Here is a 26,712-nt window from a genome sequence, read left to right as displayed (position 1 = left end):
GCCTGAATAATAGGTACAGGAATTATTATTATTGTTAATATTATACATTTTTCGTGAACTTTCTGCACTGCACAGGACTCTGATAAAGTAAATGAGGGACCTGAAGCGTTCAGAGGAAAAGGATATCTAATTTCAGATGTAGAACATCATAAGTATAGCAACAAAATACAAAACCTGGTTCAAAATTCAACACACCAGTCAAAAGCATTGATTTATTACACTACCTTAACAACTGCGGTACAAAAATAGACAGAGGATAAGCCTCAAAATGGGTGTGAGCTGAAGAAATGTGATAAATAAAATATAGCACTAGTCCCTCTTCTCATGACAATTTCACATATACACAATATAATTTGAATGTTGCGTACTAATAATCAATAGTGAGGATGATACTGCAGTTTCCTATGGATTTCTATTATATTTCCCTTAAATATTTCTCTCCCAGGACTCCCAGTCACCTATTTTGGATTGTTTCTCATGATCATTGCACTGCACCTTCCAAGAGCTGATTACATCTGCTGCCAGGGAAGGGAACTTTCAGCCATGGCCTTCTGAGCTAGAGCCCCACGTGAGGCCAAGAGTCCCCACACAGCTGCTGCCCTTGCTCATGACTCTGCAGACTCATGAGGAGCTTACTTTCCACACTGGGCAATTTATGCTTTTTTTCCCTATCCACTTGCGGATTTCCATGGCACCTCAAGGCAGTTCTGTTGAAACTGGCCTGCAGGGTCAAGAACATTGAGATGGAAGGAAAGAAAGGCTGATGCCAAGGAAACAGATGGCAACTGCCGTCAAAACATGCCACTTTTCTTTAGGAATCTGTTACAAATGACCAAATACTGGTGCCTTGGGAAAATGAAGGAAGTCACTTTGGAACTGAACCAGAAAGGAACATTGCTTCACTATGAGGCATATTCAGAAGTTTTTTACTTATTTAATACAGCACAACTTAAAGAAGCACCACAGATTTCATCCCAATGGGCAATAACAGAAGACAACTTGGATTTCCATAGTACATCTCCTTATAAAATCAAAAATCAAAGATATTTATTGAATCTGAATTTATAGGAATTTTAGGAGGTTTTACCTGAAATCCAAAACTCTCAACTGATTTTGGAGAAGTTAGAAAGTCACCACTTTGAATCCCAAAAAACTACAAAACAACACATCTACAGTGATATGAAGAGGAGACAATACAGAAGGAATAATGCTGTTTCAGCAAATGTTATTTTTAAAAATATATTATTTTTTCTCATAATGTGAAGAATTCTTGTGGAACAACTCCCTAAAGTTAATATTAACTGAAAGGTAAGAACAGATGTGATTGAGAATATGAATTCAGTGGGTTTAATATGTAGTAAATAGCATACATGAAAAGAAGAAAAGGTTTTAGGCAAAGGTATGTGCAGAAGAAAAATTCTGATGTAGTAAAACTTATTTTAAAAATACCGGCCGGAGGGGAAAAAACACAAACAAAAAAAACCATGTCTGAAAATCAGACATGAATCAATCTACACTAAAGTGGATTTCAAGCAGGTGAACAGAAGCTCCAATCTTTCTTTGAAGTTTCTGGAGTCTTATGATTTATGATTTTCTCAAATATACCATATGTGTCTGTTGCTGACTAATATCTAATAATAGAAATTATAGCAACTTTCATACTGAAAGGCATTTCATTAAAGATAAATATTATATTCAGTAAAGTCTCGAAAAGCCCCATTTAATATTTCACTTGGGAATATTCCCTTTTCAATGAGTATTTCAGAAAGACTTTCTGAAAAAACTAACATGTATGATGAACTTAAGAGCCACAAAGAAAGCCAGTGAACCAACTGGTTGTGTATGACCAGCAATAGCAGCAAGGAAGTTGCCTAAAAGACTAATAATATGCTTATATTTTGAGGAACATCATGGAACTATAAAGAAATTCCACTTTCATCTTCAAACTGTGAAAAAATAACTGTTGAAAAAAAGCAATTAGTAGTGTATTTCAGATTAACTACATGAGTGATGCTGGCACATCGGAGAGATTTAGGTATTACTAATGAAAAAAGGAAATTACATATTCACCTGTTTGCTGCAGCTCACTAATTAACTGAAGTCACAGAGAATGCATTTCTTAGTCTTGTAGGCATTTTTGAGAATACCAACTTAATGTGCCTCATCTAAGCATCTGTTCTAGGCACATCTACCTAGGAGGTTAATTTTTAATGCCCATCTTCTGCAACTGTAACCAGTGGGTCAATTCCAGTCACTAGCATCATTTTAAAACAGAGCAAAGGTAGTAAATCATGTCTCACAAGTACCTGAACACAAGTCATATGTTACCTGTTTGTTTGATTACCGGGTACTTTTTTTTGTAATGAAACTGTTGATCCATTATGAATAACCAGAGATTAGACTTTTAGGTGGCAGGCATTTGACAGCACTAATTGACTGCTCATATGCATTTTTTTGGTGTCATCACCAATGGAGTGACAACTGATCGCTCATCACAGCTTTTGGCCTTCATATACACTTCCACACAGTCACACATATGTATAGAAGATATTTTGAGCAAGTGCATGTATGCTTGGAGGGGGTGATATATATATTTAAATATGAAGTGTAACAAATACTCAGAAAAAAAATGATTGATGAGTGCCTACCCCTTCTAGTGGATTGCTTTATTTCGTTATTTTTGAAAATAAAGTCCAGTTAAGCTTCGTTTTTTCTAAGTCCATATTCCACAAATGTTTTAGTCTTGTTTTTTTGAATCAGTGGGCATAATGCATAGAAAGATATTTCTATCTGCAGAATATCATCACAATTTTTAGAAGCAATACTGCTGCTGTCATTAAATGTAGCACTGCAGTGAGGGAATCACTTCTCAATTGGCACCAGTACTTCTTTTGGCAGAAACTGTGCTTAAAGTACCCCTGTATACACCAAGGCATGACTTGATATAAAGATTTTAAATAAGAGCACAGAAAAGTTTTGTGGAGGTGGTGACATTTTTTTTCTTTTTATTTGTGTTTAATTTTATTCATAAAAACACAAGGCTTTAAAGATTCCCCCTAAGTTTTATTGCCTATGATGCAAAATAATACCTTCCATACATGTTATTTTTTAGTAATGATTTAAATATGAATCAGTGGAGTGTCTGGTCAGGACAAGTCTCTTCAGTATATCCCTGGCTGGGATGCTTTTAAATGTTTTCACAGCTTATTTTTCTTTTTGAACACAGAGCAATTCTTTGTGTAACCCTAAAAATACTACTTTTGCAGACTGAAAGTAAAGCTCAGTAAAGTCAAATCATTATCAAGGGGCTTTGAAATTGGTCCCAAGTTTTTTGGCTTGCAGGTGGAAATCCTTAGCCAGTCTGCAGGGAAGTGGCATTTGTTTTATTGCAGAACTACTGTAGATAATTTTTTTGCATTGTGAATACTCCAGAGAGTTAACACATAGCATCCAACATGAAATACTTTGTGTTAGATATTGGAAGACATCACATTACCAGTTCATCTTGTCCTGCTTGTAGCAGTAGTCAGCACCAGAGGAGCAGCAGGCACACTTGTCAGGCAGGTCATAAAGTTTTCTGTATCACTATCCTAAAATATGAGCTTTAGCATCTCACAGTCATTTGTGGAACTGTATTTGTTGTAATAGGTGCTGATCCTGCTGTGAGAGAATGAAGTGCATGCTACTGACTTAAAGGGAAGAGAAGACTTCATGCTTCACTTGGCTATAAGAGAAGTGGACTGTCTCTCAAGGAAGATCATCTGGCTTGCAAGAAGAATGGCTCAGTGGTTACCTCCTACACAAAGACATCAAAGAGTCAGGTGCAATTTCCTACCTAAACTCAGGTCCCTGGATAATTTTGTGCAGTCATCACACGTGACATTCATCTCTAAGAGATAGTTTTCTAGTCTATGTCAAGAAAAAGTGTCTTCTGGACAACAGCAAGAGAGAGAAAGGACCTCCAGAAAATAAATCACTTTTAGATACCTCTGAGAGATGTTATATAAAGGCAGGATTGTTTCTTTTTTTTTTTTTTTTTCTTCAGTCTTCTGGAAATGCTTGTCTCTTATGGGTCATCACAGAGGGAAACTTGGGCAACTAAGTTTAATTAGATGCCTATTCTTTACATTACTAAAATGCTGGATCCATTTAAGTGTTTCTGGAAGATAAGCCTTATACTATGAGGAATTGAATGTCTGTCTCTGCATCTTAAATTATTACCTGCAACATGTGACACCTTTCTTACAGTGAGCCTGGGGAGTGAAGCTTTAAAATTTATATTATATTGTCAAAATCTCAGTGGCAGCCAAATATTGCTTAACATAAATATATAGGAAAGGATGGCAGAGTCAGTGATCCCCAATGCCTAAAATGTGTCAACTGAATGTTTGTATTCTAATCTTGTTAGCAATTTTACTAATTAAAGGAAAAATCTAGAAACAGAACTAATCTTGGAGTTTGAATGATCTGGAAGATACTTGAAGCGTTCTATATGAAATGAATTTTAACTATTGATATTATCACTTAAGCCACAAAATTCACATTTTCAGTAACACAAAGTGGATTACATTGCTTATTTGAAGCACACTGAATTTTTCAAAGCAAAATTCTCAATAAGTCAGTTGGAGGTTTTTGTAGCAACATTTTTTTTTTCATTCTCCCTGTGTTAGATACCATAGCTTATCTCCAGACCTATTGCAATCTATTTTTAATTATTCACACCTTTTGGCCTGTAACTGTAATCTACCTCTTTCAATATTAAAAAGGCAGGACACAGTTCAATTATTTATGGTCTATATATGAACAAAATGTGAAGTCTGTTCTTTAGAAATATATATATGATTTGCAACAGCACTAATAGAAGTTACAAGCTTATATTTATCATGTGGTTCCAATCCAGTATTATTTTCATAATCATTTGTCAAAAAAACCAAACCAAAAAACCCCAAAGCTTCCATTTGCTTTAGAAAGCAATTGAGATTTGTTCTGCATAAGGAATTGTCTATGATTACAGTTGTATTAATGCACCTCACAAAGTTACCAGACCTGCATGGTCCCAGTTTTGGTCTGACCTTGCAATGCAACAAACTCGGAAGTAAATTAACATAAAATATTAATGGATAAATTGGCAAATAAATAAAAAAGCTTTGAATATCTGTACATTGATCTGAAATCTTAATGCATAGAGCAGGTTTTTAGAATCAAATATTTCATTTTGGAACCAGTTTTTCTAACATTGCTAGTTATACATTTTGGCCAAATGGTCTGTTTAAGCCATCTTCAATGTTACTGTGATGGGCAACACTTTCAATAGAAAAAATAAGCAATTATTGCCACATTTTATCACATCTAATGTAAAGTGAATGGTGGAGATACAGTATTTCCAGGTGTGTCCACTTTGCTCTGCTGTTTTCAGTGCTTTTCTCCCTAATTCTTCATCTCTTCTTTGCTTCCTTTCTGTGTTTGATCTCTTTACATGTTTACTCTGACTTCCAGCATTACTTCTTATCATTTTTCTTCCTCTCAAGCACCATTTTTTTTCCACATAGTTTTTGTGATATTTCAGCAAGATACGGTTCTAAATGATTCCTATGTTCTGGTCTCTCTCCAGTTTGATCTCAAATCATTGATTATAGCAATCCCAAGGATGTAATGGTGAACATGCACTATAGGTGTAAATAAGGCCAAAGCCTGTAATTCCCAATGCATAAAAATCAGAAAAATGGCAAAATAAAGCTTACAGAAATTCTTCATTAACTGGTTTTATAAATATTGTTTCATCAGGAGTAGAAATTATTTCCAAAGCCAAGTCAATGGCCTCTTTTTTTTATTTATTTATTTGACCTTTGAACAAATTCACCATTTGTTTCTTTGAACAAATGTATGATTAAATGTTCTTGTTTAGGGATCTGAAATCAAAAGGGTGGTCTTTGTCCTGGGTGGTCTTTGTCCTTATTTTCAGTCATAAGCAATTAATCCACCATTGTGTGCATATCTTATGAGATGTTCTGCTTTAAAAAAAGTCATTTAAAAAGTACTCAAATCCAAAATGTCATCTACAACTAGTACAATTTCCATTTATCTGCAAAAGACTAAATGGAATATTTAAAACAAAATAGCTCCTGGGTTAGAATCTTGTATGCTGTATTAGCCTTAAGCCAAATTTTACAGTGCAACTACTTAACCTACAAGCAAAATTTCGTAATGGGAGTACTGAGAGACCTGTAGGTATAACCAGTACTACCAGGCACCACTAGAATATTTCATTTACACTTCTTACAGAGCAATTTTTGCCAATCTTGCTGCATGAATGAAAAACCTCATCCCATAGTCTCCGTTTCACTACCCTCATGAACTCATGAAAAGGTCTTTTAACCGCTGCTGCAATTTTCAAGTGGAAATAATAAAGTGGCAAGAGTTAAATATTAATATTCAGTTCTTGCATTGTGCCTTTCTTTGATACCAATTACAACTTGAACTTCACCTAACTCAAAAAGACTGCAGACTTCTCTCAATTAGCAGTAATAGGATTAATACATAACTTTGGAATTGAAGATTTAAATAGGGGGAAAAAAACCTTGGCAAATGTACACTACATGTACCAAATTAATCTCAAAATAAATATGCAGCCCTGGGTGAAATAAGTGGAATGTGGAATGCTAAAGATGTGGGTGTTATTGTGGTTTTTCTGCTTTCTTGACAACCTCTGCAGATAGCACTGCTTTGAAAACCATCATAGCTGTAGAATAACAGTGGCTTTTCTTCCTTTATATTTATGGACACAAGAAAAAGTTGTTGTCATTCACAACAGGTATTCTCCTTCGAAGAGCACCACCCATTTCTGTTTGTTACACTTTTTTCCATTACCAATTTCTCTGATTCTCAGCTTTGTGAGATTTAAGCAATCTCACAGATGCAAATTATTGCATTTAAATAGCTGTCTCCTGAGAAAGGATAAACATTAGGTGAAAAATGTTAGGTGGACCAAACATATGTTTCTATTGTACGAAGTAAAGAGCAGGCAACTGAATTTCTGACAGAGAATTCTTTTGTTTCTTTACTTATGCTGAATTTTTTGTACTTTTTGTTTGTGGTTTATTTTGTATTTGTGTTTGATGGACAGTAAATCATTTCATTTTCTCTGCGTTTTGAGCAACTGCCTCTACAGCATAAGATACAATGACCCAAAGTGAAGATGCTTTCTATTTCAGGGAGTACATTTGACTTCTGAAATAAAACTGTAATATCCTAAAATTCACTGTCAAATGAAAAAATGCTTTATAAGGACCTCATTTATAAGGAGCTGTTTGCATCCTTTTCTCAGAGGCAAATATGAGAGACTTACATCATATTTCACTGATAAAAGTTCATACAGCAGGATATCTGAAGTATAACTAAACTAATACAGAACCAGCTGTGAGTCAGGACAGATGGGAGACACAGTTAGCTTTTTTTATTTCCTTCTAACCAATGGAAAAAGCAAGACCAAAGCTGGCCACAGGTTTTTATTGACGGAACCCATGTACGTCATTTCTCAAAAAATGCACTTCAGGAAATACTATAGAATGACTAAGTGCCCTTTTTCAAAATAGTGCAGGAGGATGCTACAAAGGCTTGGAAATAAGCATCAGTTGCTGCATATATCAGAAATCTGGCCCTAATATTACAGCAGACAACTACCCCACAAAAGAAAAGAAAGCATGATACTTTCACGGGTAAAGTTGATCACCAAGGAGGGTTGCTTTGTATTAAGTTCACTAATAAAAACATTTCGTGGCAGTGGTTAAAGCAGCGAGCAGTATGAGAAAACAGTGTAGTCAAGATCACAACGTGCCAGAGATCAACAATGGTTTAGAAGAAACAAGGCTGACAATAAAAGAAGAGGTAACACCGTGATGGAAAATGTGTGAGATCTCTTGAATCAGATTGGCTTCAGCCTCTGTTGTTTTGCTAAACTTGCAGGTAATCACAGATAAATCACGACACTATTACAATCATATTTCAGTTTGATTTCAACTATCTGTAGATAGTTGATTATTTATTTCAATTTTATTTATCTCAATCTGTTTACCTCTCACTCTAACAAAAGAAGTTAAGTCACAAATCGATTTATCTATAAATTTTAAGGATTTTATTTGTAGCTCTCATTTGCAATGTCCTGTCTCTGAAAAAAGTATGACTTTCCCAAGTTTTGAATTGCTGGCCTCCACAAGTCCTACACTCTTGCACAGAAAATAATCTACAGAAGCTAATTCAGTTATTATTTAGCTATAAATGAAATCTGTCTGGTACTGCTCAGAAAGTAGACAGGCTAATTAATTAGAAAAGATCATCTGTCTCATGGTAAAAACATATTGACCTTTTAGGATGGCTAGAAATAGTTTTGAAAAAATGTATGAGATGTATTGCCACCATTGCAGGGAAGTAAATGGCAGCTGAGATAAGCAAAATTCTCATTTTACACAGCTGGATCGCAACAGAGCCCTGAGGTCTCCAGCATATCCAAAATAAAATTCTCACTAAATTCTTCCCAAAGTTTGATTTAAAATTTCCTTAAATTTCCCCTTTTTAAAGCAGAGAATCACCTAATCACTTTTTCCCATCTGTCCAGGTACAGAAGTGGCCTACACACGAAAAAGATCTGGACAGATTTGAAACCAATAAATCCCACACTGGTGAGGAGCGGAGGACAGGATGAACACATAGGCTCCAGCCATTTAGAGATGGTTGTCATTCTTTATGAAGATTAAGAACTTGTAGCTTTGCATTCCTGTATTAATCCAAAAGCCAGCCATTGTACAAGCTGCCAGAGTATAGGCTTCCAGACACTGCACTTGTGATCAGAGCCTTGAGCTAAATGGACTCCCATTTCTATGCTGTATTTTCCTGGCTCTACTGTGTTAACATTATATGGCAGATATGCAATACTGATTGCAAATTTCTCTAGAAAACATGTGAGAAAAAAAAAAAAGAGAAATAAAGGAGGGCAGTTGAAGTGGACTTTCTCATGCAATAGCAATATATTTGTATATTGAAAGAATATAACTCTATGAATATTTTTCAAACTAAGAAAGCTCTTATAGTAAGAGTTAGGAGTCAAAATTATGGACAACATGTAAATATGATTTGCTTAAGATCTACACAAGCTTCAGAGCACATGAAGTAAGGCTCAAAGAATAATGCGTGAGGGGTTTTTTTTATTTTTAATATATTCTTGTAGTTGAAAAGAAAACAAACAATCCTGATTTTTCTAGAGAGGTAAGGGAACCATAAACATTAAGGAATTTTACCCTAATATCCAGTGATCTACATATTTTTCATAAAATTAAGAAATGGTTTAAGTCAAAAGTAGATAATTTTTTAAATTATAACTTTTTCCCTGTTATGTCTGAATCTGATCTGTGCCATCAGATTCTCACTTCTATGAGCAATATAAAATTCAGACACAATTTCCAGTTAAAAAGGAAACTATTTGTGCTGCGTCTTCCTCCCTTATTTTTTTTTTAACTCAGTGACAATTCTGATATCCAAAGTGGCAACTAATTGCCCTGACAATTAAATGGTATTGCCACAGCACAGCCTTTATGCATTTGTCCTAATAAATGTCAGATGAGGCTCAACTGCTCACTTCAGCACATGCTAATTTAGGCTGAATACCACCAGCTATTCAGAGAGAGAATTTTTGCTTTAAATAAGATTAATCTCACAAATTAAGTGTGGGATTCCTTCTTATAAAAAAGACCACTGGTTATTCATTAAATCTGAATTACAGGTTTAACAAACACTTGCATAAGAATCATTAATATTATCTGTTATATAATTACTAATGCAGTGTATAATACTTAATTCTCAACATTCAGATCTTTTCAAAATTCAATTACTATAACCCTTGTCACAGAGACTAGCACTGCTGTTTCAAAGCTCTTTTTTCCCTAGTGACCCTTCAGCTTGACTACTTCTTGCTTGGCTGCCATTTGTCAGTTCAGGAATAGTATGATTGTCAAGTCAGGTGTAGACTTATATCAGACTCCTAACTCCCATCATGGTCCTCACTTTTACAGTGAAGTCAATAGTAGGCTGGGAGTCCTGTTATGCTTTTAATCCTGGGCCAGCATTTCAAAAAATGCTGATCTTCTTTGCAAGACTGTGGAGCTTTTCTCTCTTGCAGGTGACAAGAAACTGAGTCTCCTTTCATTAACACTAGAAAAGCCTGAATGCCTTCAAGGCAGAGACAGCAGTGTTTGCACTATTGTTCTCTACTTTACAATTATATAACCTTTGTTAATTCTTAGTAAGACCTGTTCCTAGTCCCTATGGAAAAAAAAAAAATTAAAAATAAAAAATGCTTATCTCTTCTTGAAAATGGGTTCTGCCCCTATTCACACTACCTATTTTGAAATATACATTGAACAGCACATGGTTGTCAAAAGAGAAGTTTTACAGGACCCACTCAAGCTATAATTTTATTCATAAAATTGATTTAGGAATGGTAGTGGACAATGAACCTAGAAGTCATGGAAGAGCCCATATTTTTTTCACTGAATTCTTGACCAATTAGAAGAACACAACTGTCTGCAAAATGCTGTTATGAATTGTCCCAGGACCCTATAACTTCCAAACCCAGAGAGGGAGAGCACTAGTAGGCATAGGGTAAAACTGTGGCAGGAACTCTTTAGAAGAGTTGGTGAGAGGTTGGCTGCCTGGACATGTCCTGGGCATACTTAAATGTGCAAGTGTGGACAGAATGCTTACTGCTGCTCAGGGTTCTGAGCTGGGAACACATGGGGAGAAATCAGGACATCCTGTGATTAAATCATGACTATTTTTCTTCTTAGACCTGTCTTCCACACTTCTTGGCCTCCTTCATACAAAGAACCACAATAGACTTTAGACTGAACCTTCCTTACAGTAGACACCCTCAAGTCCTTAGAAAATTGTTACCTGTGATTCTAATTTTGAGTCAAAAATCAACTTTTGATCCAGCATTAACACTTTTTTCAACTGATGAAGGTGGTGGACCTGCTAAACTTACTCTTTCAGTCACAGCGACATCAGTGATTTCCATGCTATGGGAATTATCGCATAGAAGTAGGTCAACAGCTGTGCTCAGATGTGAAGAGTAGTGTGCAAGAATAGACATAGCAAAACTAAAGAGGTCTAAAAAATGACAAAAAAATGATGAAGTATATGGGAGAAAGAATCGAGACTGTGGACTTTACACACTGTAAGGTTAAAAAGATGAAGTCTGTGAAGTCTGAAAAGAAGAAGAAGAGATATTATAAAAGTCTACAAAATAATGAGTGAGCCTGAGGATCCTAGACAGATCTATTTATTTCCCACTTACTCATATCTTTTGGTCTCCATTCTGCTCCTTCTCTTTCCAGATTTTCCAAAAGGTATTTTGCTCTCCTTCCCATTTCCTATTTCTCTCTTATTTATGAACCTCTTCAAGTAATTTCCACCCTTCCTCTTCTCTATATACTCTTTCTCATGGTATAAATATCAATATAAAATCTAAGGATTTTCTTAGTATTAAGAAATGTATTACATTAAAAATAAAAATAATGTAATTCACAGAATTAAAAAGTAATGTATTTTAAATGCCTACCATGAAACAAGCTACAGACACAGACAGTTGTGCTGCCACAAACTACTTCAGCAAACAGTCTAGGAAGATTTAAAAAGCACAATAACCTCAATTACATTACTGGTGGTAATTTGACAAAATTAAATTTTAACCCTCAAGCATCAGCTCATAAGCTAATTTTAAAGTGGAATCAAGAAGTTTTGAGAATTCTATATATTTTTTGAAGCTAAAGACATAGAGGTGGAATTCATTTGACTGTGTGTATGAGAAAATGAAGATACCTACATCCAAGCTAATTATCTAGACTTTTTTTTTAGTCAACAGGGAGAAAAAAGACACTTTGAGGGTGCGTTCCATCTTATTTCAAAGTAAATGCCTAAGATAAGCCAGATAAATTGGATTTTAAACAGGCCTGCTTGCCCCACTGGCTACGAAAAATTGCTAAGGCATCTAGTTCAGATGTAGATACCTGTTTCAGAGATAGGAGACATGAGGATATTCTGAAACAGATTATTGAGCAAATGGGATATATGCATGGATCTGAAAAGGATACATAGGGCATTTTCATGCTTTAAAATTATATATTTTTGTGAGAGTAGTAAGACACTGCCATTCTATTCTCCTTCTCATACTATCTCCTAATCCATTAAAAATCTGTAAAATTATGTGCCAATTCAAAAAAAAAAAAAAAAAAAGAATCAGCTTAAGAAAGTGTTTGCATTGCTGTATGAAGTATGGGAGTTGCTTCAATTAACAGAAAACATCTGAAAAAGGAAGGATGTCAGCGTGTCAGACTCTCTACATGGGAAATATAAGGCAGGCGGCACAGGGCTTTTAAGGTATTTGTGACTTTCAGATTATTTTTAAAAAGCCATGACTTCCCTCCTAGCAATGTCTAGACTGGACATGTGCTGTTTTTAAATATAAAATTTGCCTGCAGAAAGGTTTTTAAAGAGTAAATATTAAAATTAAGCCCCAGCAGCTTAAAATAATTATTTCCAAAAGAAATGTAGCCATCTATAGACATGTTTGTGAGAAGCTTGTCTCTGAGCATCCTCAGTTTCCCAGGTCACTGCAACAGTATTATTCTTCCTAGCCACTCTTACAGAAAATCGTAGTAGAGTGGCAATTTGAAAGTGGTTAACAGGCAGACCCTTATGCAGAGCTTTTCCCAATATATGCAGTCAAGCATTGTGTAATTACTCGTTGCTCAGATGCCTGCAATTAGGTTCCAACCACTGTCCCCTACATACCTCTGCTGTGTACATTGGAGAGTGTGTTCTCAGTGTTTTAGTATCTCTTAGCAGTTGGTGGATTTTTCTGCAGGTTGCCTTTAAATTTAATTTTGACTGGTTAAACAGATAATGCTCCTCAAATCTTTCATGATAATTTAACTAAATATTTTTTACTTTTATGATTTGCTGGAGTCTTTGGCTGGTCCTCACCTTCCTATGAGTTTCCTACTGGGTCTCTGGAGATATGAATTGACACAGCATCCACTAATGGTCAGACCAGCCTCAAATACAAATCAGAATCTACTATAAGCCCTATTAAATGATTATTTATTTATTTATATACATTTTTAGATATACAAATCTGATTTATTATTTTGCTGCAGTGTTACTCTGGCAGCTCATTTCCAGTTGCTCAAGGTCTCTGACTCCTATGTCTTTGACAAAATTACAGGTTTCCAGCATAAAAAGCCCCAAGAGGACAAGAGGAAATGGCTTCAAGTTGCTCCAGGGGAGGTTTAGATTGGATATTAGAAAAATATTTCTTCACATAAAAAGTTGTCAAGCACTGGAACGGGCTTCCCAGGGAAGTGGTTGAGTGACCATTCTTGGAGGTATTTAAAAGAGCTGTAGATGTGCCACTCAGGGACAGGGTTTAGTAGTGGACTTGGCAATGTTAGGTTAACAGTGGTCCTGATGATCTTTAAGGTTTTTCCATTCTATTCTATTAGATTCCATTCCATTCCATTCCATTCCATTCCATTCCATTCTATCTTGTTATGACCTAATGGATTTTTTTCATTTTCTGAAATCCAGTTTTATACTTCTCATTAAAATACACCTTATTTAGTTATGCACATAGTTTGACAGTTTGAAAAGTCCATGCTACTCTATGTTGCACTCTTCTCCACTCCTTCAGAAAATAAGTCACTTAATTAAACTATTTTCAGTACATGACAAGATATTTGATACAGTTGATAACATATTTATATAGCACTGGGCCAAGAGGTTATTATTGTACTACTCTAAAGGACTATGTCAAAAATCATCAGTGATCCCCCATTTCCAAATCCATTTTCACATCTGTCAGTTATTCAGTTTATTGATCCAGTTATTGCATGGAAAGTTAATTTGGTATGGGTGCTAATCAAGCACGTTGAGGAAACATGACTATACTATATGAACAATCTTAGTTCTATCAACCAGACTTCAAATAGGATCAAAAGAGATACAACGGTTGTTTGAAAAAAATCAGTCTTCCATAAGTCACATTATCTTTTTTCATGCTTTTTTAAGAAGTCCCATATCAACCATTCTTTTCTTATTTATTATGAATAAACTAACTCTTTTAAAATACTGTCATAACAATGATGTTTTTCTATTCATAGTGCCTCTTCACCAGGGAATGTATCATGCTTTGAGTGTTTGTATTTTAATTATTTTTTCTGGATTTAGCAATGATAATTACTAAAATATAATAGATAGTATTGGTTTTTTAACTAAAAGTCACCAATGGTCTTTGCAAAGGACATGCACAATGCTGAACTTGGGAACACACATTCTATTACAACAACAAACAGACATGCCATGGAAATGGGAAAAAGTACAGGAGGAATATATATATATAAATTAAATAATTCAACCTCCATCCAAATGTGTCCATTAAAATATGAGAGAGGAAACCAGATAAGTGGCAACCTGAAACACTAAATAATTTGTTTCCTTTGATTGCTTGCAGAATAAAAGACACTAAAATTTCCACCAAAACTAATATTTGATAACAACCATTCCTAGAAAAAACAAATTTTCCTTCAAAGGGTGTTTCTCATCAGCATCTAAGCTGAACTTTCACTAATACACTGGAACTCTCCTGAGAAAAGGGCAGCAGGGTATAAATACAGAAAACAGGAATCTGGCCCTTTGCCCAGTGATTGATGGATGAAGCTTCTCATAACATGTTGCCCCTCACCTTATCAGGCATTCATTCAAGAGCAGAAGTCACACTTTTTGAGTCACAAATGGTATCCTAATTTCATCTCGATTTTCTTTCAAAATCTGCAATAAGGGTGTTTGCTAAAGCTGAAGTTTATAGGCTTACAAATACTGCAGGGGAAAATCTGACCAATCCTTTACTTCCTTGTGGTCTTCTATAGATTAACCTGCCTTCCTGGAGAGCGGAAGTGACTTCTCTCGATCAACAGAGAAATTAATCTGGATCCAAGTTTTGTATCACAAAAAGGGGGCACGGACCTCAAACTCTCTTTCCTAGGCCTTTGCTACTGTTTTCCTAAAATGCCAAGCTAAACCTTTTTTGCTACTCCCCAAATCCTTGATCTCAAAGAAAATGTTCTCAGTGGCATTCTATGATAAATCTTCACTCAAGATTGATTACATGTTAGTGCTCATTCTGGGCAATGAAAAATTGCTTTAAGACTTTTTATCACTTGGCTGCAATGCAAACATGCTGCATCTATGAACACCAGAACTTCTGTACATGCAAAGAAAATTTGGGACTTGCAGAAAGGTATAATGGTTTGTCCTTACATGCTGTCAACTCCAAGATCCCACTTTATATGTTGTAATTCCTCAGAGGTTTATAATTCCTCCATTCTTCTCAACAAATCCCTTTTCTCCTTCTCGACAGCCAAGAAAGGAGAAATTGGCTTTGCTGTGAAGCCTCCAGTAGAAAATTTACTCAAGTCATTATGTCTTCCTACAGGGTAATGACAGTGAGTCCTTAATGGCATGCTGGGACTCCACAAATGGGTGAAAAGAAATCATGTCTAGAAGTCATGTCTAGAAGTTTAAATATATAACTTAAAATGCTACTACTTAATTATGGATTGGGCATGATTTCTTGTCTAAATTCTGAAACCTGCCATGAAAAATTCCTCTGGTGACCCAATCTTCTTTGAGACCTTTTGGAGATGTTGCTTCCTCTCCACCTTGACTTATGCATAAGAATATTTTTAGTTCTCTCTCTGTCTTTTTTTTTTTTTTTGCTTTTAGTATTTCTCTCCAGTAATATATGATTTTCCACATCCCTTTTTTGTCTTTACTTCTATATCTTTTTCTCTTCACTTGCTTTGTCACCATTTTTCCTCAATCCTTCCAGCTTTCCTGCCTCCTATTTCTTTCACCATTTCCCTCTCCTGTCTCCCCCTTTCTATAGATTTCTTTAACCCCTCCTTTTCTCCACCTTTCCTCACTCCTGTTTTCGTTGTGATTTCTGACCTGCAAAGAAGTGCTTTGCCCACATGTTCTTCAGCACTCACTAGCCTCTGCAACCAAGATCCTCCACCAGCTCCACCTGCCTGAGTTAACCCAGAGATTCCAAAGAGGTTGAGAGGGACTTGCCTTCCAACAGGAGCCAGAGGAGGGTTAGCACTGCCCTGAAAGTTGAGGCAGAAAGGGTCCATTGCCAAAGTAGAGAGACTGGCAAGAAGACATGGTGCCAGCCACATGCTGCCTCATTTATGTTCCCCCAATTAAAGCAGCCTGTAGGGAAAGTAGCATGCCACTGCACTGGTGTACTGACCCCTCTGAGTGCTTGTTAGTGCTCACCATACTCAGCATTTCCTCTCACTGATTGATAGGACGATATGTGCATGGCAGAGAGAAGATTCATTACAGTGCATTAGCCAGACAGGCAGACAAATGCCCACAGGGGCAGAAAAGCTGCAAGGAATAAATAAAAACTTTATTATTTTTCTAAAACTTCTTGTCCCCAGGCTACAGTGAGGAACACTGGAGGAACAGGAGAGTAGAGGAAGCCCAGAAGAGAAAGGGAGTGGTGAGAACTGGAGGGAAAGTTTATTAGCAGTCAAAGAAAGGTTTAAAATATCCGTTGTTGGATTCAGAGTTTGGATAGTAGCTGAATCTCTATTTATATTTTTATTTTCCATCCCATTACTAAATGGGTAAGAAAGGGTCAGTGCATCAGATACCAAGTTATCAGGACATTCCTGATGTAACATGTCTGAAATGTCTGAATTCTGGGTGCTCCACTAATTGGTATTTATCATCCCTCAGTTTAAAAAATTAAAAACAAACTAATACCAGCCTTTATCAACAGCTGCCACCATGTGGTATTTGAAATACCACAGTTACTTCCAAACAGAGAGGAATATGGTGGCGTCATCTGATCTGTTCAGTGATGGGTTTTAAGCATCCATTCTGTAACAGCTCATAATAGGTGATGTGACTGGTGTGGGTGGGGCAGCTCTGCACCCCTGTACACATTCTACTGAGGTGAAGGAGCAGGTAGCCTGTGCAATACTGTCCCTGACACTGTTGCCACTGTACCAAACCACTTGCCCATCACCTGTACTTGGACTTGGGGGTCCAGACCACAGTCCCGAACTGCCCTAGGCTATCAACAACAGTGCAGGAAAAAAATACCCAAATTGGGTATGCCAAACCATGATGCCAAAACCACATCTGTTAGACACAGGTTTGCCAGGAGGCAGCATCCTCTCTCCCCTTATCTTGAGACACTGCCTGCTCTGCCACAGGGCGAGGAAGCAAACATGGAGCTGCTGGACCCTGTTCCTGCTCTCCCCCAGGTGGCTCTTAGCCTGCCTGCTGCCTTGAAATTTGTTGTGACGTGGAAACAAAACTCCGGAGACATTCCATTACCCAAAAGGAAGATAGAGTGTAAATTGTCAGCCTTGGATCATTAGAAAGTTGATCCTAAAATTAATGATTCAAAGAACATGTTTTGAGGCAGCACAGGGACAAGACCTAGGTAGTTAATATCCCGGCATTTGCTTGTTTGAGCCCTATGTATTTTTTAGAATATGTGAATTTCAACAGCTTCACTCTCACTTCCTTCCTGTATTTCATTTAGGTGCACTCCAAAATGAGCTAATTATGTTACAATTAAGAATAGATTTCTACAGATAACACAGCATTCCAAAATTGGCTTTGTAAATATCTGTTGGTAATATAGGTACCTCTGAAAATGCTGGAGCTTTGTCTGATGAAAAGTGTGTTCCCATCGGAAAAGATCCATTGAACGCAGGATACTGTGAAACTGGCATATGACTCTGTGAATAATGTGCATGGGTTTCTTCTTGAGGGTGCTTGTCTGGCCACTTTTGATCCTGTAGCTTTCCTCTGAGCTGAAACTGTAGTCCAGTCAGTGCCTGCAGCATTGCTTTATTTCTTCCCTTTCCACTATTAGCAGAGCTGAAAAAATCCCTATAAAGCACACAAAATAGAAGCAGCAATTTATTTTTTTGAACTCTACTACTGAAAGAAAAAATCCTTAAATATAGACCCAAATTAATGTTATGGTTATAGGGCACCCATAAGAACACAATCCCTAACATACTACTGAAGGAAAAAAAAAAAAAAAGATGAGAAGAAACAGTTGGCATTCAGTTAACAGTCATGTTTGGAGATTTGTGACTGACTTTGTTATTCCAAGGGAAGCCAGGTACCAGTCTCTTGGGATTAGGTACAAAGGCAAGAAAAAAGTGGACACGTATGAATCTCAAAGGTGACTGCTGGGTTAATAAAACAGTCTGTTTTCTGTTCACCCACTCTTCCTCTCAGTGTGCAAGTACATTAAAATGTGTCAAAAGGAAAGCCATTTGCTGGGGAAAAATAATTCAGCTAAAAGTCAAAATTTCCAGCTGGTGTATTACCTTGGTGTGTGCAAGTGAGCTAACAAAGTGACCCACACATCTCACTGGATGAAAGTTGGTATCCTCATTAAAGTAGAAACAAACACTTGAAAACAGGAACAACTGCCAGTTAAAAAAAAAAAAAAAAAAAAAGGACCACAACTGAAATGAGAAGCCTTCATATTTCCCCATTCTGCTTCCTACTCGCTCTATAGCAGATACTATATATATTTAAGCAACCACTTGAAAAGTAATGAAGGCAAAACTGATTCTGTATGCAGTAACCATTCCCATTTGCTGGAGGAATTGCGTTGCTAACAACCATCCACATTATCATTCTATGTTTAGAAGAAGAAATATTTTCACAGTCCAGTTTCTAAACTGCCACATATAGACAAGGATTGGTTCCTGCAAAGAGTAACCCTTTCAAAAGTAAGTAGCTCTGGGGAAAAAAACTTATATCTGAACTACTCACACAAAAAAGTGATTGTAGGACCAGCCTCCAACTCTTCAAAATAAAAGCACATTTATACTGGTTTATAGTGCCTTTGCCCCCAGGAAACACAGTGAGGCTTGAGCACAATCACTAATTCACTGCAGTGTGAAGATTTTATGCAATATGAACAGCATGAGACATTAGATCTCCTGTTCCTTGGCCCAAGCCCTGGCAGAAAGCACTATCAGATAAACAGAAAGCAAAATGAGGGAAGTGGTACACCTCAGTGTGAGAAGCCCTTTGTTTATTGATGACAAGATTTTCCCTTGGGGTGGGGAAGAAAAGAAGGAATAAAGAAGTTTTCTAAAATCTCTAATAACCACAGCAGGGTTTATTACGATGAACCACAAAACCCCATCATGGGTGAGGTTGGAAAGGACCTCTGGGGACCATCTAGTCCAGCTGCCCTGCTCAAAATAGGATCAACCACAATATGTTTCTCAGGGCCATGTTGAGTTTTAAATATCTCCAAGGACAGGGACTCCACAAGCTCCCCAAGTAACCTATTCCAGTGTATGACCATGTATACACTATTTTTTTTTCTCATGGTGAATTGAAATTCCACCCATTAGAGTTTGTGCCCATTGACTCTTGGCCTCTCATCGGGCACCAAGACCCTGGATCCACATTTTTGCCTCCCAATCCCGCAGGTATTTATATATATATATGAAAGTCATCCTGAGCCTTCTGTTCTCCAGACTGAACAGTGGTAGCTCTTTCAGTCTCTCCTCATTACTCACAAGCTCCAAGCTCTTCAGTATCTTTGTGGCCCCTTGCTGGACCGACTCCAGTACATCAATGTGCTTCTCATACCACACAGCCCAGAACTGAACCCAGCACTACAGCTGTAGCCTCCACAGTGCTGAGGAGAGAAAAAGGATCACACCCTTAATGTAGTGATGCAGTGTGGTTCCTGATGCACCCAAGGAGAAGCTGTTGGATCTCCTTGCTGAAAGGGTGTGCTGTGGGCTCATGGCCCACCTGGACCCCCAGGGCCTTCTCTGCAAAGCTGCTTCCTAGATGGCCAGCCTCAGACTGCACTTGCTCCTGCAGTTATTCCTCCCCAGGTGCACGGGAAAATTTAGCATTTCCATTTGTTGAATTTTTTGAGATTCCTGTCAACCCATTTCTCTAGATGGTCCCTCTGAAGAGCAACACAATCATCTTGTATAGTAACCAGTCCTCCTGATTATGTGTTGTTTGAAAAATTGAACTCTGCTCCATCATCTAGGTTATGAATGTAGATTTTAAGCTATACTGGACTCAGTACTGAGCTCTGAGGAACACCACTAGTTACTGGTCTCCAGGTAGTCTTTGCAAAGTTGATCACAACACTTTGAGCTCAACAGTTCAGCCAATTTTGAGCTTAATCACCATCTACTGTCTGTTTAAAAATTCATCGGTTTGTCTGTGATGGCAGTGTACCAGAGAGCTCCAAAGGCAGTATGAAAGTCAAGGTAAACAACACCCACTGCTCTAAGGTGGGTCTACCAGGCAAGTAGAAGAATCTCACTGTAGAAGTCTATCAGGTTGATTGTGCATGTTTTTGCCTTTTCTTTGGTCTTCATTTTGCTATTGATCTACCTGTGGAAACAATTCATGACCCTCTCCAGAATCAATGCCAAAAAAGCCAAAAAACCACTGCCTTCAGGCCTGAAGCGGCCATGCAGGCAGATAGATGATCGTTGTAGATCCCTTCCAACTGAACTATTCTATTCCATTCAAATGGAGTTTATTGATTTAGCCAGTGTTTCAATATATATCAACAAGGGCTTTTAAAATGTGCATTATGTTTCTGGCACATAGAATTCCTTCCCTGTTATGCCAATGCCTGCTTAGTGTCCTTTAAAAAAATTTACAAACCTGTTAAACTATAATAACTGCTAATAACTGTTATGCACTAATACGTCCAAGAACAAAACAAAAATTTTAAAACATTATGTGGAACATTTTTGATTATGCCATAAACAGCAGTGGAGAAGAACAAAGCCTTGGGAGACTTTATCCTTTTGACCAAGGCTTTGTCAAGGTATTCTTTACCAGCAAGTACACACTAAAGAGAGAGTAACTTTAACTGCATAAAAATGCAAGTTTCAACACTCCAGCATCCCCTCTTCTTTTTCCTCATAAAATAAACCTCACTTCTGAAAATTACTTCACTAATACTGAACTCTGCAATTCTGCATAGAGCAATGCTTGAGTGTCTAGAATAAATGTCAGGACAAGGATCTGGCTTTGCTCTTTCGGAGCACCTTCAACTGAGGCTCTATTATTATTTACATCACAAAACCTACAGCACTGCTTCCCACAGCAGTCCCTTCCAATAGATGCAAGCAAGAGGAAAAGCTGAGGAACAGTCTAGCTAACACATCTGTGCTGATTCAAAAGTAAAGTGAAATGTGCTATATCTTCTAATTGCTAATATTGTTCCTTAGCCACAGAGAGTTCTTTTGAATACAGACTTTGATCCATTGTGCCTGCATTAATTACCTGTTCTACAGGTACACGCATAGTCAGCTCCAGACTAAAGCCCAGCAAAAACCAAAGTCTTCCCATGTTCCCAGGTCACCTTGTTCTTGTGCCTGAACACCAGGCTGCCTCAACCAAGCGACTAGCCAGGGTTGCTTGCCAGCTGGTCTGCAGTGTGAACGATTTCTCTTCTTTACCTCCCTGGCCCTCTCACCTGTTCTGGCCAAACTAATTCAGTGTGAATACCTACAAAGTTCTGAACCATGAAAACTGAGAATATGGCTGTGCCTGCCCCTTCCTGGTCATTGCAGTCTTATTATGCCTGTTTGGTGGTCACACTTGCATATTAAAAACCTAATCTTGCAGTCCTTTTGCAAATTAAACTCCCCATTGACCAGTAAGTCTTTGTATTAAAAAAATTACTGGCTATGAAGAGCAGCAGCTCTGAACAAAGAAATTTAGTAATTTTTCTTTTAGTTTTCTCTTTCAAAAATGCCCTAAGGCAGTCATCTATTTCAATCAATGGAAGTCTGAAATGTTCAATCAAAAAAAAATCTATTTTTGCGCCAATAGAAACATAAAAGACATCTAAAAGCCAAAAATATGATTTTTGTATACATTGAGGACCAGATGTCTTCACATTTCATTGACCTTTTTATTAACTCTTTACTTGCCAACTTTTTGCCTGGAGCTACTTTTGACAGTGAAGGAATCTGTGTTTAATAAGGAATGCATACTTAGGATCCTATAGCTATGTTAGTGGGGAAACAGGAGGACAGCCACATATACAAATGTTATGCATAAAAGTCATACAGAAATTTCAGATATACTTCCATTTATAAAATATTAATTAATCTTGGCAATTTTGCAATTAAAATAGTAAAAAGTTAAGAAGTTAAATTAATATTTTGAAACTGAAATCCAACTTAACTTACATGATTTGCACAATATCTTACAAAGGAAATCCTACAGTCATTTAAAATATAATTTTCCTCTGCTTGATGTGCTTACTTCAGAAGTGATCAAGTAGTATCATTTAAAAAAAAAAAAGTAATATCTTTTTCCTTTTTTATATATATAATTTTGGGCTTTCAAAATTTTCTACTCAGACTATCAAGTCAAAGAATTTCAATGGAAGCCAGAAAATTTGAAAGGTGCATTAAAATATATGAGCCATTTCAAAGTAAAAAATCTCATAAGAATTTTGCATGAAGATTATATTTAAATGGAAGATAATTATATACTGGTTTGGAAATATTACAGTCTAACTCTGATCTGAAGCAATCGCAAGGAATAAATGTGTATTTCTGTTGGTATCAGTTTAGTCCTTGCAACTGTGGAAAAGATAAAACTGATTTTTAAAAATTCAATACAAATTGTATAATTCAAAGTCTGGCCTTTTTTTTTTTTAAATTTCCAATTTTATTAAAATATAAGATACAGACATTCTGAAAGAGAAAAAAAGTTTTATATTTTACAAAGGGGCATAGGAAAATAAATAGGATGAGTTTGAATATTAAGGCATGAAGATAATGAACGAGTGGACTTAACTTGAGAATTGAGAGGATGATTCACTAAAATAGAATTTCAGCAGTGTGTAAAAGGTATATTGGTGCCATAAAAGACAAGAATGAGAACTGGTCAAAAAGCTGCATGAAGCTATAAAGGAGGACACTAAGGAGATTTGGAATTACATATCCAGATACATCACATTATGACTCATATAAAAGCCCTGCTGTAGAACACTAACACCCAAGAATCACACCTGGAATAGTCTAAGGAGAAGCACATATCTTTTTGAGCAGCCTATACCAGAAAGATTAATAAAGTGGAAGGAAATTAAATGAAGGTAAACAGCAAACATTGATAAGGGACTTAAGAACTGAGTTATGAAGAAAGTTGGAAAGAATTACATGACAAATACAGTTCTTCTAACATGATATATAAGAAAAAGATGCATACAAAGAAAAAAATTTACAAGAAGAAAATGACTTAGCCTTGTAATTATGGTAATATTAAGAGTTTTAAGTAGAATATCATAGCAATTTTTCATAGAAAATATGAAACAACAGGGATATATTGTCCCCAAAAAAGTGATATAATCCCCACCATTTGATTTGTTTAAACTGGGACTTGGCAAAACATTAGTGAAGTTATTGTACAGTAGGTCATGATCCTGTATTGGCAGGGGATGGACAAAATGACCTAGCAGGTCTTTTCCCTCTCAATCTTCTTTGATTCTAAAAGACTCTAAGTCAGATGCTTCCATCATTTGTCTACAAGATCAGCAGAGCTAGAGCTACCACAGGGAGACCCGTAAGGGTGAGGGTGAATGTAGACTTGGCTAATAACATATCAGAAGCCCACAAAAGTCAAGAAATTCTTTCTCTTTTATTGTTATAAATATATATATGTAACTTCTTTTCAGGGTTCAGTGTGAATGACTGTACAGAAAACTAAATTTTAAGACATTGAAAATCAAAATAAGTGTAGAGGTCACTACTGCAGAGGGATCAGGCTGGAGTAGCAGTAAAAGAAAATGTACAGTCCCCTGCCATCAGCTTTTTGAAAATGCAAGTCTCAAAGGGAAGATAGTAGCAGGATTTCATGCACAAACTTCTTTTTTACCCTGATTACCATTCTCATAGAAACAAGTTTTTAAAGAAAAGCTCCTACCAGCATCTTTCTTACTGCCTGTCTAGCTATTTCCAAACTTTCTTTAACAATCAGAAGGTTTAGAAAGTAATGTTTGAGAAATAAACTAGAACCAAAGAAAACTTTTCCATATGAAGGTGCTCAAGAAAATACAATACCCTCTTGACAGTTAGGGTTTCTATTTATGAAGGCATGAGGAGGTGACACATGATAGCAACCACTGGTTATAAAGGTCTGTAATACCTGGGTCTGTTTTGATTATAGGGTCATCAGCTCTGCATTTCACTGAGGACTTTCTATCACCTTTCTAGATCAGAAGCGTGTTCAGCTGCATTGGGTGTCAGCCTTACAGTGTGTGAATGGGACAACTAAATATTACCGCCCGCATCACCGGTAAGGTTGTGTGTTGTGCTGACCTTCTGTAGAAGTGACCAACCTAATGCGCAGGTGCAAAATCACAGAGAAAAGGCAGCATCAGTGGGTGTCCAGCTAGTGACCTACAGAAGTGGTAGTGCGGGTGGCTGTGCATGTAGCAACCCTAACCTGCCTTGTGATTTGCTGCCAGCTTCATCTGAGGAAAGGATTACTGTTAGTTCTTTCTTCAACTGATTGCCTGTGTGGATAAGATGTTCATGCCAGACAAATTGTTAGAATTATGAAAGTTAGAGACTGTTAAATACGTGCAATTGTGGTAACCAACCCCTGAGGGGAAGAAAATGGGTCTTCACAGCAATAACTACAACAGTGCAAGGAGACAGAGCTGATAAGGTTTTTGCTGAAAAAATCTTAAATTTCTTCTTCTTCCTTTACCCTCTTCCAGAAGCTCTACAGAGCAACGAGGTCACCCCTCAGTCTCTTTTTCTCCAAACTTGATAAGCCAGAAGTCCTTGGCCACTCCTCACAGAACATTCTCTTCAGCCCTTTCACCAGCTTTGTTGCCCTCATCTGGTCACAGTCAAGGACCTTCACATCCTTCCTAAACTATGGGGCCCAGAACTGCACACAGCACGACAGGTGAGGCTGCTCCAATGCTAATTAGAGCAGGATAATCAGGCCTTTTGCCCACCTGGTGATGCTGTGTTTGATGAACCCCAAGGTGGGTTTGTCCTCTTTGGCTGCCCAGGCACACAGTGCTGACTCCTGTTGATCCTGCAGTCAGCCAGCACCCCCAGACCCCTCTCTGCAAGGCTGCTTTCCAGCCACTTCTCTCCCAGTTTATAGTTGTGCCTGGCATTACTCCATCCTAGACACAGAATCTAGCATTTGGATTGTTTAATTTCATCTCATTAATCATTTCCCAATGCTCCAATCTATCTAGATTCCTTTTTGTTGCTGTTAGCAAAATCCCGCAAGTATCACTGGATGCTCCAAATGTTCAGAAATCTCTAAAAACTATAGCTAGGAAAGTAACAAAATTTTCTGGTTATTGAGGGTAGTATAACTGAAGAGTCTCCTGACATTGACTGGACAGTTAAAAAATAGCAGATGAAATTCACTGGCAGCGAAAATTATGTGAGGTACTTGGGGGAACACATTTCTGACTTCATACGCTATTGCCAGAGACTCTTACTGAATTAGTTGTTACCACTTAAGAAACACTTTTGAAGATAAAATCTTTAAGTTCTGAAGTTTTGAAGCTCTAAGATGGCAAAGCCAGTGGCCAGTGGCAGTCAAATTAGCAGATACAATACTAGAAAAAAACTACACAGAAAAATAGGTAATGTCATGAATTAGATGCAGGGTATTCATACCTTAGATACCATTTTCTTCTTGACTGTCTGTGTGAAACACAACACTGCAGAAATGAAAAGATGCTAAAAAGAACGGCAAATGTAGTTGAAGTTATGCCATGACTTAATCATGAGGATCAAGTAAATAGGCAAAATTCTCCATCCTAGAGAAAAGACACCTCAGAAAAGATAGGATACAGATATGTTCAGAATATGCAGGGAGTGAAGATGAAAACATGCCATACTTTACAACAGGCAAGAAGAAAGACCATCATGTCCATGATGAAATGAGCACAGGACAAGCTCAGAACAAACAAAAGCAAAACATTTTCACTTTTATCTAAACTGTAGAATTTTTTTCAGAGGGTTACATAGAGAGGCAAAAGTTACTTAGGTTTGAAAAGTCACTGGGATAACTAATGGAAAAACATGAAGGGTTATAAATTTCACATACCATATCTCTGGCTTAGGAATTAACTGAATTGTAGATTGTTTGAAGATGGAATTGCTTCCTGAAAGAGTACAATTACCTTCTGGAGATGTCCTTTGACATATTTAGGCTTCTACTACTACTGACTGCTGAAGACTGGATACTGAGCTAGAAAGATGCCTGGTGTGATCCACTATGGTCTATTATTACATCCTTATGAGGAAACACAGAAAAGCATCTCTTGGGAGAGAACATGGAAAAAGGATAAAGTCATGAAGTCTTTTGCAAGGTAACAGCTATTTTTTTCTATTTTCTAATGTATAACAACTAGATACTGTCACCTTGTTAGCATTATCTTAATAAGAAATAGCATACCCACTTGTGTTCTACGATATTGTTCCCTTTGACTTTTGTTTTTTGAATGCATACATGCACACTCGTGTAAATACATGCACATTTTCTACCCAAACTAAAATGCCACCA

General features: G+C 37.0%; 1 protein-coding gene across 1 annotated transcript in view; it reads right to left on the bottom strand.

Annotated features, from left to right (window-relative positions):
- The window catches only part of TFEC (transcription factor EC), a 92,071-nt gene extending 74,096 nt beyond the window's left edge, over positions 1–17,975 (bottom strand). The window contains exon 1 of the mRNA XM_027905360.1: positions 17,775–17,975. Coding sequence (XP_027761161.1) covers positions 17,775–17,975 — 201 coding nt within the window. The remainder of the gene's footprint in view (positions 1–17,774) is intronic.
- Positions 17,976–26,712: the final 8,737 nt, after the last annotated feature.

Source organism: Empidonax traillii, unplaced genomic scaffold, assembly GCF_003031625.1.
Source record: "Empidonax traillii isolate 1590-97213 ecotype Southwest subspecies unplaced genomic scaffold, ASM303162v1 scaffold1148:size171831, whole genome shotgun sequence".
NCBI classification, from domain to species: Eukaryota; Metazoa; Chordata; class Aves; order Passeriformes; family Tyrannidae; genus Empidonax; species Empidonax traillii.
The sequence above is the reverse complement of the archived record's forward strand: the minus strand, read 5'-3'. Positions and strand labels throughout refer to the sequence as shown.